Source organism: Cherax quadricarinatus, chromosome 44 (assembly GCF_038502225.1).
Source record: "Cherax quadricarinatus isolate ZL_2023a chromosome 44, ASM3850222v1, whole genome shotgun sequence".
Taxonomy (NCBI): Eukaryota; Metazoa; Arthropoda; class Malacostraca; order Decapoda; family Parastacidae; genus Cherax; species Cherax quadricarinatus.
The window spans coordinates 1,530,010-1,552,931 of record NC_091335.1 but is presented as its reverse complement, the minus strand read 5'-3'; the positions used below and the strand labels follow the sequence as shown (position 1 = coordinate 1,552,931).

The 22,922-nt window shown below is 39.1% G+C and overlaps 1 protein-coding gene across 2 annotated transcripts in view; it reads left to right on the top strand.

The window, feature by feature from the left end:
* LOC128697561 (uncharacterized protein DDB_G0286393) overlaps positions 1-21,898 on the top strand; it is a 53,662-nt gene extending 31,764 nt beyond the window's left edge. The window contains exons 2-4 of one of the 2 annotated variants that reach the window (XM_070093947.1): positions 403-576; positions 9,104-9,188; positions 19,920-21,898. In XM_070093947.1, coding sequence (XP_069950048.1) covers positions 403-576; positions 9,104-9,188; positions 19,920-19,978 — 318 coding nt within the window. In that variant the 3' untranslated portion in view covers positions 19,979-21,898. Of the gene's footprint in view, positions 1-402; positions 577-9,103; positions 9,189-11,533; positions 12,101-19,919 lie in introns of those variants that run through there. The other variant, XM_053789346.2, reaches the window with a different exon arrangement.
* The last annotated feature ends 1,024 nt before the right edge of the window (positions 21,899-22,922 follow it).

Genomic DNA, 22,922 nt, shown 5'->3' with positions numbered 1-22,922 from the left:
ATATTGTGCATGTACTACTCTACTAAATGAAGAATAAATGACACTTACCTTTATTGAAGATGCAGCAATGACTGATGAGACACTGTGTCCTGGGAGTGCCTTTTCCTCCTGAGTAATGTAGGTCCTGTTTGGCATTTTCTTCCAGAACATGCCTTATCACACTGTGTATGCCACTACGATTGTTAAATCTCTCAAACCAACCTTTGCTGGCCTTAAATTCACCAATATGAGCACTAGTTCCAGGCATTTTTTCCTGTTCACCTGGGTGTTAGTTGACTGGTATGGGTCGCATCCTGGGAGACAAGATTAAGAACCCCAATGGAAATGAGTTAGACAGTCCTCGATGACACACCGACTTTTTTGGGTAATCCTGGGTGGCTAACCCTCTGGGGTTAATTGCAGCTGACAGTGCTACAGCAGCAGCAGCAGCTGACGGTGCTACAGCAGCAGCTGATGGTGCTACAGCAGCAGCTGACGGTGCTACAGAAGCAGCTGACGGTGCTACAGCAACAGCAGCAACTGACAGTGCTACAGCAGCAGCTGACAGTGCTACAGAAGCAGCAGCAGCTGACCGTGGTATGATAATACTGTATTTCAATAATATTTCTCACCCTTTTTACCACAGGGTTGGTACTACAAGGTTTCTTTGGGCTCATGGTGGCTTATTTAGCAGTTAGAAGCACTAAAAACACTGGAATAATACAAAATATTCCGAATGTATGCATGGGAGCGACCACTCTGGCTTGTAAACATTGGTACACTAACTGAAGGCAGGCCATCTGAGGTGCGCTCAGGCGGACAGACATGTGGACGCGTACCGGACGAATGCAGTAGGTAGAGTTTTTCATCGTATGTCGGGGTCAAATTTCTACACTGAAAAGCATCGTAGGTTGGTTTTAACATAGGTTGGGGACATCGTATGTCACGGATCCACTCTACAATTAAAGAGGAACCCATGATGATAATAATAATAATAATAATAATAATAATAATAATACCATTACTGCTGGTCCAGACATGGAAAGAATGACATGACTTAAAAGACATGTTTTTAATACTCACCAGGAAGTATCTCATACGATTAAATATGCGGGAAAAATTGGTGAGAGACACCCACATCTGTTCTTGTGGCTTATTTTCAGTTACTCCATGGAAGGCATTAGGGTATTTTATGAACAAATGTCTCATGTTTCCTCTTCCCTTTCTCAAAGTACATTCACTTTCACCATGCTCATTTTCCATCTTCTCATGCTCAGTGTTATCCACATCTTCATACTTGCAACTACTTCTGGCAAGTTGGAGTTTACTATCCTCTCGTTCAAGCTCACTTATTTCCATGCCCTCTAAAGTCCCATCCTCTGGTGCATCCAAACCCATAAAATGTTCAGTGCTTGTCGTCTTGCCTGTGACATGACCCATAAAATGTTCAGTGCTTGTAGTCTTGCCTGTGACATGACAGTGGGAGATCCTGGTGGCCATGTGTGTGTGTAGCTCCAAGTAGAGTGTCTCAAACTTGTCCATCTCATGGTGGAGTTTCAGCAGATAGTTAACTTTGGGACCAATTTTTATCATTGTTACAGTAATACTTAGGTTGTGTATGTACATTCACTGGTAATTTTTGTCACCGCTTTCCATGTTGCTACTTCAAAATAGCAGTCTCTTTATATATATTTTCAGTTTAAAATATGTACACTGCATATCCAAATGCATTTGTCATTCATCTTAGTTAAACAATACTACTACTACACATGGCTGATGTTACAGCATCATGCTCCTAAGTCTCCACCAGCACACCTTACTCTGATGCCACCACTACCTCACCACTTGCTCTACCCACCACTACCTCATCACTTGCTACCCACCACACCTCTGACACCACCACTACCTCACCACCTGTTCTATCCACCACATCTTCCCTAAACACCACATAAGTTAGGTGACAAACTCTCTAGATAAGATAAAAACAATATTGACACACCTCTTGTGACTTTAATTGAAGCTTTAAGGGAGGCTCAATACTCTCTTTACTCAAGATACTGATACTGTACATACAAACAATGCTATATATACTATACTTTGACTTTAGTGAATGATGAAGAAGAAAAAATTCTGCATCACCCTGTTGGCTAGCACACTCATCCTAGAACACCTGAAGCCAACATGTGTGTAATATTGGGTTATGTAACACCTGCATGCATTAGCAAACTTTTAAAGTACAGTACAGTATCTTTATACATTTAAATCACACATTAAAATTTTTTAGCTATACAGTATTCATATATTTTTTTAATATTAAGTGAAAAAATAAAGAATATAATTTGAGGGGATAATTAACATTAAATTCACAGGCCAATCAGATTGAATACCATGAACATAAAATAGTACAGTACCACAATTTTCCAAACAAAATGCAGTAATCCATCCCATTTTTTTTTTATCTCAATGGCCATTTCCTGCTAAAGCAGGATGACCCAAAGAAGAAAAGAGTCACCATCATTCATTTAATCTGTCTTTCCAGAAATAAGCTGACATCACAATTCAGATTATCCTTTGACTGCAATATCCTCCTCCACCCCTTCAGAGTACAGGCACTGCCCTTTCCACCTCCAGTACATGGCTCCGTCTAGCCCAAGTTACGCAGTCAAGTGACCCGAGTCGACTATTTTACACTTGTCAATCATATTGGACATCACTTCATGAACTTGTATATATAAGTGCATGTGACAACCCCATGAGTTATATCATTGCATGAATAACTAAGTACATATAATAAACACTTGTTCATGCTCAATAATAACTCACATGGAGACAGAAACTTGGAAGATTAATTGATATGTATATTTTGATCCCCGGCTGGGAAACTCAATTAATTTCCCGAGTTTCTGTCTCTATGTGGGTTATTGTTGAGCATATTATTAGAGCGAACAATCTCTCCCCCTACACCAGAAAGAATGTTAAGGTTTACAAAACCTTGACGCATAGCAGTAGCTCAGGGGCCAAGAGCTGGGTAACAAAGTAGCGTCAGTGGCATGTACCTGGGACTGCACCATGCCATCTCATCACAGCTAAGTATACAAACATATAACCCAACACAATTCACATCCTATCAGCTTTAAGTAGTAACAAATTAAAGTTATCTTTTGTAATAAGCTTATTTATACATTTTATTCTTTTATATGCATTATAAGATACAGAACTATAAATAACAATAATCACATAATATTTACCAAAATGACTATACTGATGTAAACCATATACAGTAGTTACTCTCAAGTGCTATACAACGAATTTTTTGAAGTGTCAGGGTAAACATTTGTAAAGTCAATTACTCACTATTGAATGTTTGCTACATATTTGGCTGTATTACTGTATGCTATTGTTATTATTAGATTCTTGGAAACATACTGAACCATTATGGGTCACAAAGTGCCTGGGGACTGAGAAGCAATCAGGTTTGATTCAAGGAAAGAGAGAATAACTCTAAATTCCTGGATCAAGAACTTTTCACCTGCATCAAGGCATCTCCCTAGAAGGTAATTCTTTTGCTGGAGGAAGAACTTTCCTCTTCATTGCACAAATCCTTCAATTTCATCTTTCATCATCCTTGGGAAGTCTGAGGAATGCTAAATTTGACTTAACGTCTTATTGATTACTACATCTAACAGCACAACAAGCATTAACCATCGTTAAGGCTTAGAAAAAAAAAACAATGTCTAATGCATGTGCAGTGTGTGTGTGTGTACTTACCTACTCACCTATTTGTGGTTGCAGGGGTCAAGTCATAGCTCCTGGACCCCCCTCTTCGCTGTGTGTGTGTGTGTGTGTGTGTGTGTGTGTGTGTGTGTGTGTGTGTGTGTGTGTGTGTGTGTGTGTGTGTGTGTGTGTGTGTGTGTGTGTGTGTGTGTGTGTGTGTGTGTGTGTGTGTGTGTGTGTGTGTGTGTGTGTGTGTGTGTGTGTGTGTGTGTGTGTGTGTGTGTGTCAATGAAGCTTGGTAGCCAATATGGATAACAAAATTATGTTAAAAAACAAAAAAAAAAAAAAGGCACAATACCGTGACTGGAACGATAATGTTGGTAACCTGACATCACAAGCAAAATTCAACAGATGGCAAAGAATGCCTTTTCCAGTATATTCCAGTTTTTTCTCATTTGGTTATCTGTACAGTGGACCCCCAGTATTCGATATTAATCCGTTCCTGAGAGCTCATCGAATACCGATAATATCAAAAACCGAATCAATTTTCCTCATAAGAAATAATGAAAATCAAATTAATCCGTGCAAGACACCCAAAAGTATGAAAAAAAAAAATTTACTACATGAAATATCAAGTTTAATGCAATAGAATAATTACAATAACAATAAAATAATTGACACTTACCTTTAATGAAGATCTGGTGATGACTGATGGGATGGGAGGAGGGGAGAGGTGTTAGTGTTTAGAAGGGGAATCCCCTTCCATTAGGACTTGAGGTAGCAAGTCCTTTTCCAGGGTTACTTCCCTTCTTCTTTTAATGCCACTAGGACCAGCTTGAGAGTCACTGGACCTCTGTCGCACAACAAATCTGTCCATAGAGCTCTGTACCTCCCGTTCCTTTACGATTTGTCTAAAATGGGCCACAACATTGTCATTGTAATAGCTGTGTTAGGGTGATTTTCATCCATAAAGGTTTGCACTTCAACCCACTGTGCACACATTTCCTTAATTTTTGAAGTAGGCACAATGTATTCCACAACTGGTATAGGCTTCTCAGGGTTAGCCCCAAACCCTTCAAAATCTTTCTTAATTTCCATACTAATTCTCACCCTTTTTACCACAGGGATGGCCCTAGAAGCTTTCTTGGGGCCCATGGTGACTTATTTTACAGAAACAAGCACCAAACACAGTGATAATATGGATAATATGGAATGTACCGAATGTATCCTTAGATGCGCGCACACTGGCTGGCTTGTAAACACTGCCACACAAGGGGCAGTTCAGGCCACATGTGGACAAGTCTCGTACGAATCGTATCGAATACCGGGTTTTCAATCGAATACCGAGGAAAATTGTTTGTGATATAATGCATCGAATACCGATGCCATCGAATACCGGGGGTCCACTGTATTATGTCTATGTGTAATATGTCATATGTCTTACGTAACTTTGGAAAAGAAGTGCTACATAGATTAATGAAGATCTCAATAGTATCATAAATATACGACATTTACAGCGCCTCTGAGCGACGTCCTCTTACAGAATGTTCACCAATGTGTCAGTTGAAGCTCTATTACTTCAAAACTCAGTCAAAATTTACAAAATTAGTCACCTTCACCTACATGAAGCAGCCAGGTTTGATTTAACTTTATTCAGATAAAGAAGAATGGTATTGTGCCTTTTTAACCATTTTTAATTTTTCTCATAAAATTGCTCTAACAGGTAATTCCTATAACAAATTTGTAGAATCAATCACAGCATAAATACAAAATAATAATTTAATCTAATAAACACACAAATATAGGTGCTCCTCGAATGACAATGGTTCAACTCATGATATTTCGACTTTACAATTGTGCTAAAGCAATTACAGTGGAACCTCGGTTTTTGTATGCCCTAGTCTGTATGTAAAACTATAGTTATTATCTATAAAATGAATTTTTTGTTAATATTTTTGGGTGTCTGGAATGGATTAATTGGTTTTACATTATTTCTTATGGAAAATATTAATGAAAAATACATTTGATAGAGAATAACTGTAGTTTTACATACAGACTGGGGTATATGAAAACCAAGGTTCCACTGTACTTTGGAGATGAAACTTCGAGATAATTACCCAGTACAAAGGAGTAAAGTCTGTAACTTGTATTCAATTATTTGCTTTTCAGTACAGTACTGGTATTTAGTTATTTACAGTAATCATTTCAAACCATACCCCGGCCGGGATTGAACCCACGGTCAGGGAGTCTCAAAACTCCAGACCGTCGCGTTAGCCACTAGACCAGCTAGCCACAATAAGATTCATCCAACTAGGTATATTTCTACACCATAGGAAGGTTAGCACAGGCACCACTGTGACCACAAATGCAAGTTTTTACAGATGAATCTCCAGCTAGCGTGGCCGTGACGAACTCTAGCTCAAGTCCCCTCACTGCCGTCAACATGACTCACGAAATCGTAATGACACGATTGCAATCGTGTCATTATGATTTCGTGAGTCAGTAATCATTTGTTTATTTATTTATTAAGTGATAGTACTTATTTAATTACCTATATATATTTAGCATATACTCATAGTTGACTTAAGATATTTTCAACTTATGATGAGTTTGTCTGAACATAACCTAACTGTAAGTCAAGGAGCATCTGTAACGAATAAAATCTTGATAGCTGACAGCACTAAAAACATTATAAATGTGTTTCCATCTTTGGGTCACTTTACCTTGGAGGGAAAATGGTTGAGGAAAAAGGTGGTAACACTTACCTCTTTAGCAATTCTATCTAAAGCTTCATCTTCTACAGCATATTTCTTGCCTTCACGCCGTCGGGAACCAATGTTCCCGGCATTTTCCATCCTGAAATAGCCATGTTAGTAAATAAATTAGTGTTTAGGATTATTAAACACTATAATTCATAAATTTCCAATACAACATTCAATTATAAACACAGGCTATTCACTCCATAATTATCCTTAGGCTGAATAGTGACTATTTGTCACAATGAAAATTAACTACTGTATACAATGAAAGGTTAATTAAAAGGCCTCTACTATTCATCATTAAAGTATTTTATGCACCTGTAATTATACTGTATTAATTTTCTGAAAGGAAATAATTATAATAATTCTGCAAGTGCTACTATGGCCTTGGCAAAACACAGCAAGCTGGCAAGGTCTTCAGGTACTGATCACACTAGCTGTGTCCCACAGTACCTTGGCTGGACTTATTCAACACACTGAAATCTTCCCTCTGACCCACACTTTCTATACTGTACTGTACATAATACAAACACAATATTGCATTCCTATTAACTAAAAAAAATACACCTAATCCATTCACTTTGAAACAAATTAAATACTGTATGGCTTAACTTCATGCCAAAATTTCAAGCGCTTTCCCAAGCACTCGTTGAAAGGTTTCACAAAGTAACGAAAAATGGTATGCTAACTTGTACAGGCACTAAACAATGTATCTATCAAAAGTTCATGTCAGTTAACTGGATAGCCTGATTTAAGTTCTCAAAGTTGGGATTTAGAGTACACATACTCTCAAAGCACAGTGAGGAAGGATTGCGGTTCCATGTGTTAACACTAGACCACAATGTTAGTGCCTTGGAGAGGCAGCTAGATGAGGTGCATAACGGTGTATATTGTTTCTTCTAGTCCTGACCAGGTTGGAAAAAGTTAATTTAAATTTGTAATAAACATTCTGGACACATTCCCTATTTTAATAATAAGAATACTGCACTTGTACAGTGATTCACTGGCATTTGTGAACCATAACAGTAATCTTAAAAGATATTTCCACACAAATGAGATGTGAAATACAGTGGACCCCCGCATAACGATTACCTCCGAATGCGACCAATTATGTAAGTGTATTTATGTAAGTGCGTTTGTACGTGTATGTTTGGGGGTCTGAAATGGACTAATCTACTTCACAATATTCCTTATGGGAATAAATTCGGTCAGTACTGGCACCTGAACATACTTATGGAGTGAAAAAATATCGTTAACTGGGGGTCCACTGTATAAGTATCTTAACAGTAAGGTTAAGCACAAGGCACATCTATACTAAGGATATACAGTGCTGTACTTCACACACACTCATGTTATATGGATAGTAATAAAAACTTGTATTCCATTACAAATACAAATCACAAGATATACTGAAAGTGAAAATCCTAGATGCATTTATACTGTAAAGATAAATCATACATTCATTGCTATTACATTATAAGCATATATCAAAAACACACTGAGAGTCAGAATGGATCACAGATACATCTTCCAAGTAAGCCATTTGAATTGTAAGGATAACACACTCATAAACCCATCTGTAAGGACAAATTCCACACAAATGCAGTATTCTGGAACACAAAATAATTAAGAATTACAAAGAAAGGCAGCCGAAGGCACGAGATATCCCATCTTTGGCCAACAGGAGTTAAAAAAGAGATGTGATAAGTCACATGTGAGATTATATATGTATACAAGAAAGTTAACAAACAAGATTTCTTACCACCACTGACAAGAAGGAACATGTATGTACATAGTTGAACTAGACTTGCATATCTCAAGAAGTATGGACACTAGGAAAACATTTATAATCAGCAATTTATACTATATCTAGAGGTAGGGTAGCTGAAAAAGAGGATCCATACTTTTAATTAATGATTTTTTTCTACTGATGTCTTCTGCCAAGGCAAAAAAATAAAAAAACATTCACTATCATTCATTCAGCAGCTGCCTTGCCAAAGTGCACAGACATCACAATTCAAATGATCCAATAAACTACAACATCCCCAACCCTCCTTTCGAGTGCAGGTACTGTACAACATTGCCCAACTCCAGGACTCGAGTCCAGCTAACCAGTTTCCCTAAATCCCTTCATAAACGTTATTTAGCTCACGCACTCCAATCAGCACATCAAATCCCTAGAACCAGCTGTCTACACTTACTCTGATCTAACACACCTACTAGATGTTTAATCCCACTACTAGATGTTTAATCCCTTACCACTTTAAATCTCCTTCATACCCTCTCTCCAACTGTTCATGCAGAAAAATCCCCAAGTGCTTCTTCCTTCCATTTTTTATTTTTACATTTTATTAAATATTCTATTTTGCTTCATCCTCTCTGAGTATCTAAATCACTTAAAAAATCCTCCACTGCCCTCTGAATAATATCTTTCAAAGCCCTCACACTGCCCTCTAACTTTTATGCTCCAAATTCTTTACATATGTTCACACCACACATTGCACTCAAATATGACATCACCACTACCTACAGCTTCTTCCTCACTCCAATTGTTAAAGTCCATTCCTCACACCCAAATGAATGAGGTTGTTACTTTTATTTTCTGGTACACTATTCTTTTTGCCTTCATAGATAAACTTCTCTCTCCACAGATGCCTCAACACTTCACCTACCTTCTAGCCCTTATGACCTCTCGTTGGATACTACCAAAAGAACTGTCGCCAGCAAAGAGAATACGTATGTGACAACTCCTTTGTAGCAGATTCTTCGTTTAATTACACACCTCTCCCAATGCCATAGCATTTACAACCCCATTCCTAAACAGGAACTGTACATTAACCCTTTCAGAGTCCGTGCAGTAGATCTACAGCTTTACGCTCAGGGTCCAAACCGTAGATCTACACCACAAGCTCAGCTCACTCTGATAAACTGTGAGTGGTAAATTTGGGCCTAGATATGAGAGAATACATCTATGTGGTATGTGTGCACCACATAAAACAAATCCTGCAGCACACAGTGTATAATGAGAAAAAAAACGGAAACCGTGATTTTCGATTAAAACAGCGACTTTGCAGTGTTTTTTCGTATGTTTTTTATAGTTGTATTTGCAATTTCTTGGTCTCATTTGATAGAATGGAAGACATATTACAGAAATAGAGATGATTTTGATTGGTTTTAGCACTGGAAATGGCTTGAAACTGAGCTCAAAGTAGTGGAAATGTTAAATTTTTGCCGATGTTCAAGAGTAAACAAACGACCTCACACGTCTAATACACGCCAGCTGGTGGGTCTAATAAACATTCACAAATGTGGTGATGATATTTATACAATTACAATATTGCATAACAGTAAATGTTCTATTTTTTGATTGAATAAAAATTCATTATGTGAATAAAAAAATCAAAATGAAATTCATTTGTAAAGCCTCAAAACATAACTAATGAACAGAGGAAATGTTAGTTTAGTGCCAGGAATACCTACATTGTTTATTCTGAACCCTATTTTGAAATTGGAATATTTTGAACTTTGTGTTAAATTGGCCAAATTACCAAATTCCGATCACTTTATTTTGTAGTTGAAACAGTTGACTTGGCGATTTCTTGTGCTCAATCGATAGAAGTAATACTAGTGAAATAGCTAAGAATTTGGTCGAGTGGAATAATGTAATTGGCCTAAAATGGGAGTCAAAGTCGGCAAAATCGCCGATTCGTAAATATCGCTGACACGTCAAAATTTGCGAGAGCATAATTTCATAAATTTTCCATCAAATTTTGTACTTTTGTTTTATTACCTTCAAAAAAAGATTCTCTACCATTTCATAAGAAAAAATAACAAAATTTTTTTTTGAAAATTCTTGGACCCTGGTGTGCACTTTGAAATTTGGCCTCTGGACCCTGAAAGGGTTAAATAACCATGATGACATCACACATCTGTAAGGCCTATTCTTACGAGAAAACAGTCTCTTCTCCTACATACCCTAATATGAACCTCACTTTCTTCTTAAAACTCTTTACTGTACTGATTTTAGTAACTTACTACCTATTACATATATATGCCACACTGCTTCCCAAATCCACCCTATCACATGAGTTTTCTGAATACAACCTCTCCTCACTTAACAACAGTGTTTCGTTCCTAAGACCTCGTCGGTAAACAAATTTGTCTGTATGTGAGGAGCATACATAAGGGTAGTGGGTTTGTGTCAACCATCTTTGATATTGTTTTAATGTCACCATTGCAGTATTTATAGCATTTCTGGTATGTATTTTTAAATGTTTATACAGTAGTGTATTGTATATTATAAACAGAATAGAGGAAATCAGCTCTAACATACATTAATTAGGTATAAATATACTGGTCAAAGAGCCCGTCGTAAGTCTGAGTCGTCGGTAAAGGAGTATGTCACCAAGTGAGGAGAGGCTGTACGTACATAAATGGGGCATACAGTTCTTTACCCTTGTCCAAGTAATGTAAATACTTGGTTGACACATCCTCTACCCTTCCTAAATCCTCCTTATTTCTCCACAATCCTACTTTGTCTAACCTCTAATTCTTTCAACAATAATTTTTTCACATATTTTACCCAGTATACTCAACAGGCTTATTCCCTATGATATTCACTCATTCTCTCTCTCTCTTTTCCCTGATATAAAGGAACTAAACATGCTCTTTGCCTCTCTGTAAGCACCTTCCCTTCCTTCATGCATATAGTATACTGAACAAATACACCATCCACTCCAAAACTATATTCTCATGTGCTTCTAACATTTCAGTCTTAATCTCATCTGTCCCAGTTGTTCTACCTCTTTCATTCTACACAATGCCTTATGTAATTATTAAATTATGGAAATAATAATTCTTTACAACAAAAACCTTTGCAAAAAACTATTGTATACAGTATTATCATTATTATTGTTATAATAACTCTTACATTACCACCCATTCATAAGCACAAATAATTATGATTATTGCATTTGAATTACTTAGTGTATTAGGAAATGTGTACAACTCAACACCAGATGAAATATTGAAATAACTGTTAACATAAACATGTAGTAACATTAAATTTATATGCTGGCTAGGAAAATGGAATCAAAACACAGGAAGATCAACATCACACGAAGTGCATGCCAACAGGTCACCTGTTTCTTTACGCCTCCAGTAACAAACACAAAACTTTTCAAACATTAAAAGATACAAGAAAACCATAAAATAATTTTATTTAATACAGTATGAGTATCCAAATTATTATCAACCAGTCCACATGGTATATACACAATTGAGCATGGTGTTATATTATCACATCACTCACAAATATTGTGAACTAGTCTGTATATAAAGCATGGTATCGGTGGGGTTAGAGGGGTTAGCATGGGCCTCAGGGCCCATGATAACCTCCCTATGATGTATAAATATACCTAATTGGATGAATCCTATTGTAGCCATCTGGCCCAGTGGCTTACACACTCACATACTTGCTCGCCATGGGTTCTAACCCCACCTGTACCATGGTTTGTTTGTAATCGTGTTATTACAATTTTGTGAGTTAGGCGAGTTAGTCTGTAGATAACTACACAAGCAAAATACATGACAGTTAAGAGAATTAGAGTGAAAGTCTGAGCAACACAGTCAACCAGCAGTCAGGGGTCAAATTTGGATATATCCTCCTCACCAGTCTGGTACTTTTTTTACTATAGGCATTTTGGTGAAGGAGGTAGTAGTAGTCTCTGAAGAGATGTCGTCACTCTGTAATGTAAACACATACAAGGTGTATAGGTCAAATGCTATGTTCTCTTTAATTTGTATATATTATCAGAGAAAGAGAATGAGGAATGATAATGTCAAAATCTGCATTTTGAAAGATAGATGTGCACATTGCTAAGACCATGATGAATGAATAGCAATGATTGAAGTGGTGAAAAAAGTTTACTGGTGTTCCGTAGCTCCATCACTAGCGCACTCAGCTCACACACTGAGGTCCGGAGTTCAAATCCCTGTACGGCTTGATAACATTAAGACGTGTGTCCATAAGACACCTGCTGTCCATGTTTAACCATCACTATAAAATGAGTACCTGGGTGTTAGTCGACTGGTGTGGGTCGGATCCTGGGACTAAATTGACCTAATTTGCCCAAAATGCTCTGCATAACTAGCAGCTTTTTATATGGTAGTATATCACTGATGTCAGCTAGGCCTGTATACCTTGTACATGTACTTATAGAAATAAAGATAATATTATTATTATTATTATTAATCTGCAGGAAGAATGTAAGTTTGCCCACACCAACTGAGTGAGATGTAACATGATACAGTACAGTGTAAATGTGAGCAAAGCACAAGAAATAATAAGAGGCCAGTGAATTTTAGTTTGTTAGTAAACAATAAATGATTAGTATTTGTCTATGACAACTGAGAGATTACTTCACTGTAAATAAGCTGCTAAGATACAGTACTTCTATTAATGATCAGCTAATTCTTCATGAACATACAGTGGAAAAAGCAATGTGTTAATAAGAACAGACGATACTTTAAATATCTTTAACCATCTTTTCCTGTATTATTCTGTTATCTTCAACAAATGACTACATCCCATGAAAGTAGGAAAAGGAGGAGGGAAGCAGATATGGTGTTGGTGGGAAATGGCAGGAGAGGCAGTAGAAGTGATGATAATGTTAAGTGTAGTATAATTCTGTATTACTATACATGTACACTGTATAGATATGAATATTAAAACAAAGGAAATCGATGAGAAATACTGACAGAACAAGGTAGAGGCATTTAGTAGGAAACAAGACTTTCACTTGAAACAAATGCTAGATAGACATGCCTCTAGCATCCTTCTCTGTAGGAAACAAGACTTCCACCTGAAACAAATGCTAGATAGACATGCCTCTAGCATCCTTCTCTCTGCAGCATTCAAAATCTATACTTCAAATTCATATAAAAGTGTAGGTACCACTATACTGTAGTATATTCCCTTTTTTGCCTCCATATATAAACTTTCTTTCCACCAATGCCTCAACACACCATCTAACTTTTTCCCCTCATCTATTCTATGGCTCACCTTGTCTTTCACAAACCCATTTGCTGACATATCCACTCAAAAATATATAAACACATCCTACCTCCTCCACACTCCCTTCAATCTGCTATTCAATCTGTCGCTGCCTAGATTTTTCATTACCCTCCTGACGTTGATCTTTTCTATGCTCACTTATAATTTCCTTCATTTATGTACAATCTTTGCAACTTATCTTCAGAATCCCCCAAAAGTGTCATCATAAAAGAGTAACTGTGATAACTTCCACCTTGTAATGGATACAGTCTCTCTCATTCCCACATCTTTTTCCCATACACTAGCATTCACTGCACATCCCCAGGTCCTACTTTCACTGGGAAATATTACGCCTCCCTCCATACCCTAACCTAAGCATTTCTCTCTGCATAAATATTCTTAACTGCTTTTAGTAACCTACCTCATATTTCATACGCTTGCAACATCTGCCACATGGCTCCCCTATCCACCCCATCATATGCCTAAATCCATTAATGTAACAAACAATTCTTTATCCTTATCTCAATACTGCTCAATTGTATGTTTCAATTTAAACACTTCATGTACATATCCCTTATCCTTCCTAAATCCTCCCTGCTCTTCTGCAATCCTACTGTCTTAACCCTAACCCTTTCAATAATAATTCTACCAAAAATTTCTTCTAGTATATTCAACAGGCTTATCCCTATATAATTCTTACTTATTCTCGTTCCCTTGTCTTCTTATACAAGGGAACTATGCACGCTATATGCCAATCCTTTGGTACCTTCCCTTCTTTCATGTATGTATCAAACACACCACCATTCCAACACTATCTATATCCCCTGATACTTTCAACATCTTTAGTTGCCTATTTGACTTGCTTGCTAAAATGTATCACAATTAAATTAAGAAACCGACTTGTCCATTTAGTTTAAACTCTGGCCCCTTAGGTTATCCAGTTTATTGGTTTGTAAAGTAAAAATTGTGTTAGCCAACCATCAATAAACATGGAATAGATTGGTTAAACAACAAAGTGTATTATTGGTAGCATGTATAAATTTCCCTGTTTTTGCTGATAGGCAACTTGCGAAAAGATTATATCATCCATTTTTTTTTTTTTGCTCAATGGCTTTCTCACACTTAAATCTCTCTTAATCTGATCAATATTTCTTTTGAATTTTCAATATCGTATTAATCACAAAAGTGTGATATACAGAGTTATGCTCTCTGAAACACAGTGTGAACCCAAATCTGATGTAAAATTTATTTAGAAATAATTTTTATTGAGAGGTTTCTATTTCTGTTCTCCACAAAGTACAGTGGACCCCCGGTTAACGATATTTTTTTCATTTCAGAAGTATGTTCAGGTGCCAGTACTGACCAAATTTGTTCCCATAAGGAATATTGTGAAGTAGATTAGTCCATTTCAGACCCCAAACATACACGTACAAACGCACTTACATAATTGGTCGCATTGGGAGGTGATCGTTAAGCGGGGGTCCACTGTATATACCGTGGACCCCCGGTTTACGATATTATTTCATTCCAGAAGTATGTTCAGGTGCCAGTACCGACCGAATTTGTTCCCATAAGGAATATTGTGAATTAGATTAGTCCATTTCAGACCCCCAAACATACACATACAAACGCACTTCCATAAATACACTTACATAATTGGTCGCATTGGGAGCTGATCGTAAACCGGGGGTCCACTGTACAGTATACCAAAATTTTAGCAAAATATTCTCTACACAACTACATATTCATTTCAAATACTTGTAGTTCATCCTTGATTTAACAAACCTCAGTTTAATGGAATTTGAAAATATGGGACTAAATCCACAAGTGACTAACATTTAACAGACAGAATTGTCTGTTAAGTGTTACAGTCACTTGAAATGGTGTGTCATCTGCCAGAATGTCCCGTCTCAGTGATACCTACATTGTAACTGCCCCATGCCAGCGGGTGGTGCCAGGGAATGAACTTCCACAGGTCAGTATTGTTGACCTATAATGAATATGATGTGACACTAGGTAATGAAATCCTACTTAACATACCACTGATATGACATACCACTGATATGACATACCACTGATACGACATACCACTGATATGACATACCACTGATATGACATACCACTGATATGACATACCACTGACAGATGGGCATGTTAAGTTTTTAACATTCACTAACAGACCTGATAAATTCTGTGGAAGAACTGAACATGAAGGAGTGGGGAATAGCTTACTAGTATATGACAGATATTGAGCTAATTATTTCAGGGAGAAGGATCACAATCTTATTGAACAGTCTGCCAAAAAAGCAATGAGTGGTGAATGGATGTCTAGGGCAAATGGTATAAATTACTAGCTAGACAAGTAGAGTGGACCCCCGGTTTACGATCAGCTCCCAATGCGACCAATTATGTAAGTGTATTTATGGAAGTGCGTTTGTATGTGTATGTTTGGGGGTCTGAAATGGACTAATCTAATGCACAATATTCCTTATGGAAACAAATTCGGTCAGTACTGGCACCTGAACATACTTATGGAATGAAATAATATCGTAAACCGGGGGTCCACTGTACTACAATGAAAAAGCACTGACAAATGGAATAAATTCAATAGCAAGGATAACACAGACTATGTCTGGGATGACAGTAAATCTCTCTGTAATGAAGAGATGGCATCATCAGCCAACTACATTATATCTGGCTTTAGATTGATAAAAGCTACACTGGTGTGTATTGGAAAGGGATGTAAAACTACAAACACCTAAATTCAAAATTCAAAAGTTTATTTTCAAAAAAACATACGTTACATACAAATAATACATAAAATATTTTGAAGAGTCAACAGCATATAGCACATTTTGGAGATCTTAGACTACAAGTGAAACTGCTTAATACAGTACAGTACTAAAAACATAACATAAATAAATATATAGTTCTGTAATGTTGTGAGTCGAGGATATTGGCAGTAGTGAAACTGACACTGAAAAACCTAATAAAACAATTATACAAAGTAAAGAGAATTACAATTTAATGCATCTCATGAACCATTTATTATTTCAGTATTTTTATTTTAATTGTTAAGGCAAGATAAATTTTTCACTTCAGATAAATAAAATACTGTAACAATTGCACAAAAAAAAAAAAGCAAGGAAGTTGATTAAAAACAGGGGACAAAAGACCTGCAGGGGAATTTTTTTTTGAGGTTCTGTTATTACAAACAGCTAAATCACATTACACAAGAAATAAAATACTGTATACAAACTAAGACTTAAATGTATGTACAAAACCTGGATATTACAATAACCAAGACATCGTCAAATCTGAAGAGTCAGGTCAAGTTTAAATTATTACAGTGACAGAAATAGGAAGGGAATAAAGTGGCACTGCATATCAACAATTAGAATTGCTGTAGCAAAATACAGAACAGCCTCTCCTCACTTAATGACAGAGTTCTGTTCCTAAGACCACGTCAGTAAACAAATTTGTCGCTAAGCAAGGAGCATATGGTAATGGTAGTGGGTTGGTGCTAATGATCTTTGACATTGTTTTAATGTCACCTTTGCACAATTTATAACACTTTTAGTATACTATATTTAAATGTTTATACAGTAATGTACTCTATACTGTAATAAACAGAATAGAGGAAATCAGTTCTAATATACATTATTCAGGTATGCTTACTGGTTAGAGAGCCTGTCGTAAGTCCAAGTCGTCAGTAAACGAGTACGTCACTAAGTGAGGTGAGGCTGTATTATAAAGATTGCACTACACAGGACAGTATTCTACACACAATCTGGTTGGTTACAATTGCTTGAAAAACATGAGAAGGTAGCCATAGGTATGCTATACACACTCCTTAACTCAAACTTGTTGGAGTGAAATCATAAAAGGCATTTAGATACCAAAATGAAGTTATGATGGGCAATTTCAGTCAAAACTGACAAGTATATACAGTGGACCCTCGACCAGCGATGGCATCGATTAACGATAAATCTGACTAGCGATACATTTTATCGCAAAAATTTTGCCTCGATTAGCGCTAAAAAACTCGACCAACACTATTCGTTCCGTCTGAGACGCGTCCACTTCTGGCCAGTGTTTACAAGCCAGCCAGCCACTGCGGTCGCTTCCAAGCATACAATCGGAACATTTCATATTATCACAGCCTTTTTAGTGATTGCACCTGCAAAATAAGTCACCATGGGCCCCAAGAAAGCTTCTAGTGCCAACCCTACAGCAAAAAGGGTGAGAATTACTATGGATATGAAGAAAGAGATCATTGCTAAGTATGAAAGTGGAGTGCATGTCTCCGAGCTGGCCAGGCTGTACACAAAACCCCAATCAACCATCGCTACTATTGTGGCCAAGAAAACGGCAATCAAGGAAGCTGTTCTTACCAAAGGTGCAACTATGTTTTCGAAACTGAGATCGCAAGTGATAGAAGATGTTGAGAGACTGTTATTGGTATGGATAAACGAAAAACAGATAGCAGGAGATAGCATCTCTCAAGCGATCATATGTGAAAAGGCTAGGAAGTTGCATGACGATTTAAATAGAAAAATGCCAGCAACTAGTGGTGATGTGAGTGAATTTAAGGCCAGCAAAGGTTGGTTTGAGAGATTTAAGAATCGTAGTGGCATACATAGTGTGATAAGGCATGGTGAGGCTGCCAGTTTGGACCAAAAAGCAGCTGAAAAATATGTGCAAGAATTCAAGGAGTACATAGAAAGTGAAGGACTGAAACCTGAACAAGTGTTTAATGGTGACACTGACAATGTTGTGAAACACTTTAGGAATGTCATGAAGGAACGGGAGGTACAGGCCTCTATGGGCAGATATGTTGTGCGACAGAGGTCCAGTGACTCTCAAGCTGGTCCTAGTGGCATTAAAAGAAGAAGGGAAGTAACCCGGAAAAAGGACTTGCCACCTCAAGTCCTAATGGAAGGGGATTCCCCTTCTAAACACTAAGACCATCAACACACTCCCCTCTTCCCATTCCATCAATCATCACCAGATCTTCAATAAAGGTAAGTGTCATGTAACTGTGCATGTCTTCTTCAGTTTGTGTGTATTAAAATTAATATTTCATGTGTTAAAAATTTTTTTTTTCAATATTTTTGGGTGTCTTGCACGGATTAATTTGATTTCCATTATTTCTTATGGGGAAAATTAACTTGACTAACGATTATTCTGACTAACGATGAGCTCTCAGGAACGGATTAATAGCGTTAGTCGAGGGTCCAGTGTACTGAACTATGTCAGGGAATCAAAACTCTCATGACTTCATATAGAGGTAGTTCAGGGTAGTTTTCTAAAAAACAAAAAACAAAAATTGTGACAGGCAACTACAGATCCACATTCCTTTATCTGAAATTTTGAAATTCAAAAAGTTCTGAAAACCAAAGTTTTTTCGTGGTTTAGAGCATCAGTCACTGACTGCCAGAGTGGCAGGTGTCAGTTATGTCTCAGCGCTTGTAGTGTTCACACGTGCGTCTGCTGTTCACTGATATTTTTTTGCTTTTTATTTTGTGACTGTGTTAAATTTCACTGCAAAAATGTCAAAAAGAGCTGCAGATACCCCTATGGGTAACAGTGAGAAAAAGAAAAGGAAGCATCTGATGTTTTCAATAATGCAGAAAGTAGAGTTACTGCAGAAGCTTAATTGGGGTGTGTTAGAGTGGCATCTTAATGAAGAATATGGTGTTGGAACTATCATTGTTTACGATTTAAAGAAATGGTGTTAAATACAAAACAGCATGAGAATAGTAGTGATGATAATGATGATGACATTGTGAACACAGGTGAAAAAGTCTCCATTGACGATATGGTGAAAATGTGTGATCATTTAAGTCTTTAAAAATGCCGTCTCATCATAGTGCTGCTTCATCACTTGAGAATCATGTTCCTGGTCTATAATTATTCCATTATTTCATTTATCAATATGCTACTCTATAAATAAGCCATAGTAGTATTTTTTTTTTTTAACACATCGGAAGATGTAGTTATTATTTATCCCACTTAGTGTGAGTATTCATATGTTTTTGCTGCAGAGTTAATGTTTGATTATTGGGTGCTGCCCTAGACCCACCTTCATTCTGAAATTCGAAAAATTCTGAAATTCAAAACACTACTGGCCCCAAGGGTTTCGGATAAAGGAATGTGTACCTGTAAAGCAAATGAATTGAGTTATGCTAAGTTAATTCTATAAGCTTGCTACTTGCTTGCCTACAAAAAAGTCTAATCAATACAATTTATACATTTCCTGAATAACACTTCTCTTGTCCTGGTTCTGGCAAACAAGGAAATCACGATACTGTACTGTAAGTGATCTTAAGGTCAAGGATGTCCATGATGCCATCTGCATCAACTTTTCCTTGAAAAACGGTAATACAGTAACAAAGCATTTATGATTACAGATGTTAGCTCAGCAGCCTACATGGATCATGGGATCACCTTGCTACTCGACATTCTGTAGAATACAGAATCAAAATGGGGTCTTGACAAATAAAGACCACCTTCCCTGACGTCAAACAAAAAACTTCCTCAAGGTAACAACTTCCTCCAGGGAGACACAAGAACGATCTCCTAGGAGACACAAGAACCACATCCATGCAGACACAACAACCACCTCCAAGGAGACACAAGGACCACATCCAGGCAGACACAAGAACCACCTCCAGGGAGACACACGAACACCCTACACAGAGACACAAGAACCACCTCCTGGGAGACACAACAACCACCTCCAGGGAGGCACAACAACCACCTTCAGGGAGACACAAGAACCACCTTCAGGGAGACACAACAACCACCTCCAGGGAGACACAAGAACCACTTTCAGAGACACAAGAACAACCTCCAGGGAGACACAAGAACAACCTCCTGGGAGGCACAACAACCACCTTCAGGGAGACACAATAACCACCTTCAGGGAGACACAACCACCACCTTCAGGGAGACACAAGAACCATCTCCAGGAAGACAACAACCACCTCCAGGGAGACAACAACCACCTCCTAGGAGACACAAGAACCATCTCCAGGAAGACACAAGAACCATCTCCAGGGAGACACAAGAACAATCTCCAGGGAGACACAAGAACCATCTCAAGGGAGACAACAACCAACTCCAGGGAGACACAACAACCACCTCCAGGGACATACGAGAACCACCTCCAGGGACATACGAGAACCACCTCCAGGGAGACACAAAAACAACCTCCAGGGAGGCACAACAACAACCTCCAGAGAGACATAAGAACCACCTCCAGGGAGACAAAACAACCACCTCCAGGGGGACACAACAACCACCTCCGGAGAGACCCATGAACCACCTCCAGAGAGAGACAACAACCACCTCCAAGGAGACACAAGAACAACCTCCAGGGGGAGACATGTATCATCTCCAGGGGGACACAAGGACCACCTCCAGAGAGACACAAGAACACCCTCCAGGGAGACACAAGAACAACCTCTAGCGAGACACAAAAACCACCTCAAGGGAGACACAAGAATAACCTCCAGGGAGACACCACAACCACCTTCAGGGAGACACAAGAACAACCTCCAGGGAGCCACAAGAACGCCCTCCAGGGAGACACAAGAACCACCTCCAGGGAGACACAAGAACCACCTCCAGGGAGACAAAAACCACCTCCAGGGAAACAAAAACCACCTCCAGGGAGATACAAAAATCACCTCCAGGGAGACACAAGAACTACCTCCAGGAAGACACAACAACCTCCTCCAGGAAGACACAACCACCACCTCCAGGGAGACACAAGAACCACCTCCAGGGAGACACAAGAACCACCTCCAGGGAGACACAAGAACCACCTCCAGGGAGACACAAGAACCACCTCCAGGGAGACACAAGAACCACCTCCAGGGAGACACAAGAACCACCTCCAGGGAGCCACAAGAACACCCTCCAGGGACACACAAGAACAACCTTAAGAAAGACACAACCACCACTTCCAGGGAGACACAACAACCACCTCATGGGAGCCACAAGAACAACCTCCAGGGACACACAAGAACAACCTCCGGGAGACACAACCACCACCTCCAGGGAGACACGAGAACAACCTCCAGGGAGCCATTAAGAACAGCCTCCAGGTAGGCACAACAACCACCTCCAGGGAGCCACAAGAACACCCTCCAGAGAGCCACAAGAACACCCCCAGGGAGACACAAGAACAACCTTCAGGGAGACACAACAACCACCTCCAGGGAGACACAACAACCACCTCCAGGGAGTCACAACAACCACCTCCAGGGAGCTACAAGAACACCCTCCAGGGAGACAACTACCTCAAGGGAGAGACAAGAACAAACCCCAGGGAGCCACAAGAACCCCCTCCAGTGAGACACAACAACCACCTCCAGGGAGACACAAGAACAACCTCCAAAGAGACACAAGAACAACCTCCAGGGAGCCACAAGAACCACCTCCAGCGAGCCACAAGAACAACCTCCAGGGAGCCACAAGAACTACCTCCAGGGAGCCACAAGAACAACCTCCAGGGAGCCACAAGAACAACCTCCAGGGAGCCACAAGAACAACCTCCAGGGAGCCACAAGAACAACCTCCAGGGAGCCACAAGAACCACCTCCAGGGAGCCACAAGAACAACCTCCAGGGAGCCACAAGAACAACCTCCAGATAGCCACAAGAACAACCTCCATGGAGACACAAGAACAACCTCCAGGGAGACACAAGAACAACCTCCAGGGAGACACAACAACCACCTCCAGGGAGATACAACAACCTCCAGGGAGACAAAAGAACAACCTCCAGGGAGACACAAAAACAACCTCCAGGGAGACACAAAAACAACCTCCAGGGAGACCCAAAAACCATCTCCAGGGAGACACAAGAACCACCTCCAAGGAGACACAAGAACCACCTCCGGGGAGACACAAGAACCACCTCCAGGGAGGCACAAGAACCACCTCCATGGAGGCACAAAAACCATCTCCAGGGAGCCACAAGAACAACCTCCGGGGGGACAAGAACAACCTCCAAGAAGACACAAGAACAACCTCCAGGGAGCCACAAGAACCACCTCCAGGGAGCCACAAGAACAACCTCCGGGGAGACACAAGAACAACCTCCAAGAAGACACAAGAACAACCTCCAGGTAGCCACAAGAACAACCTCCAGGGAGACACAAGAACAACCTCCAGGGAGACACAAGAACAACCTCCAGGGAGCCACAAGAACCACCTCCAAAGAGGCACAAGAATCACCTCCAGAGAGACACAAGAACCACCTCCAGGGAGGCACAAGAACCACCTCCAGGGAGACACAAGAACCACCTCCAGGGAGACACAAGAACCACCTCCTTTGAGACACAAGAACCAACTCCAGGGAGGCACAAGAACCACCTCCAGGGAGGCACAAGAACCACCTCCAGGG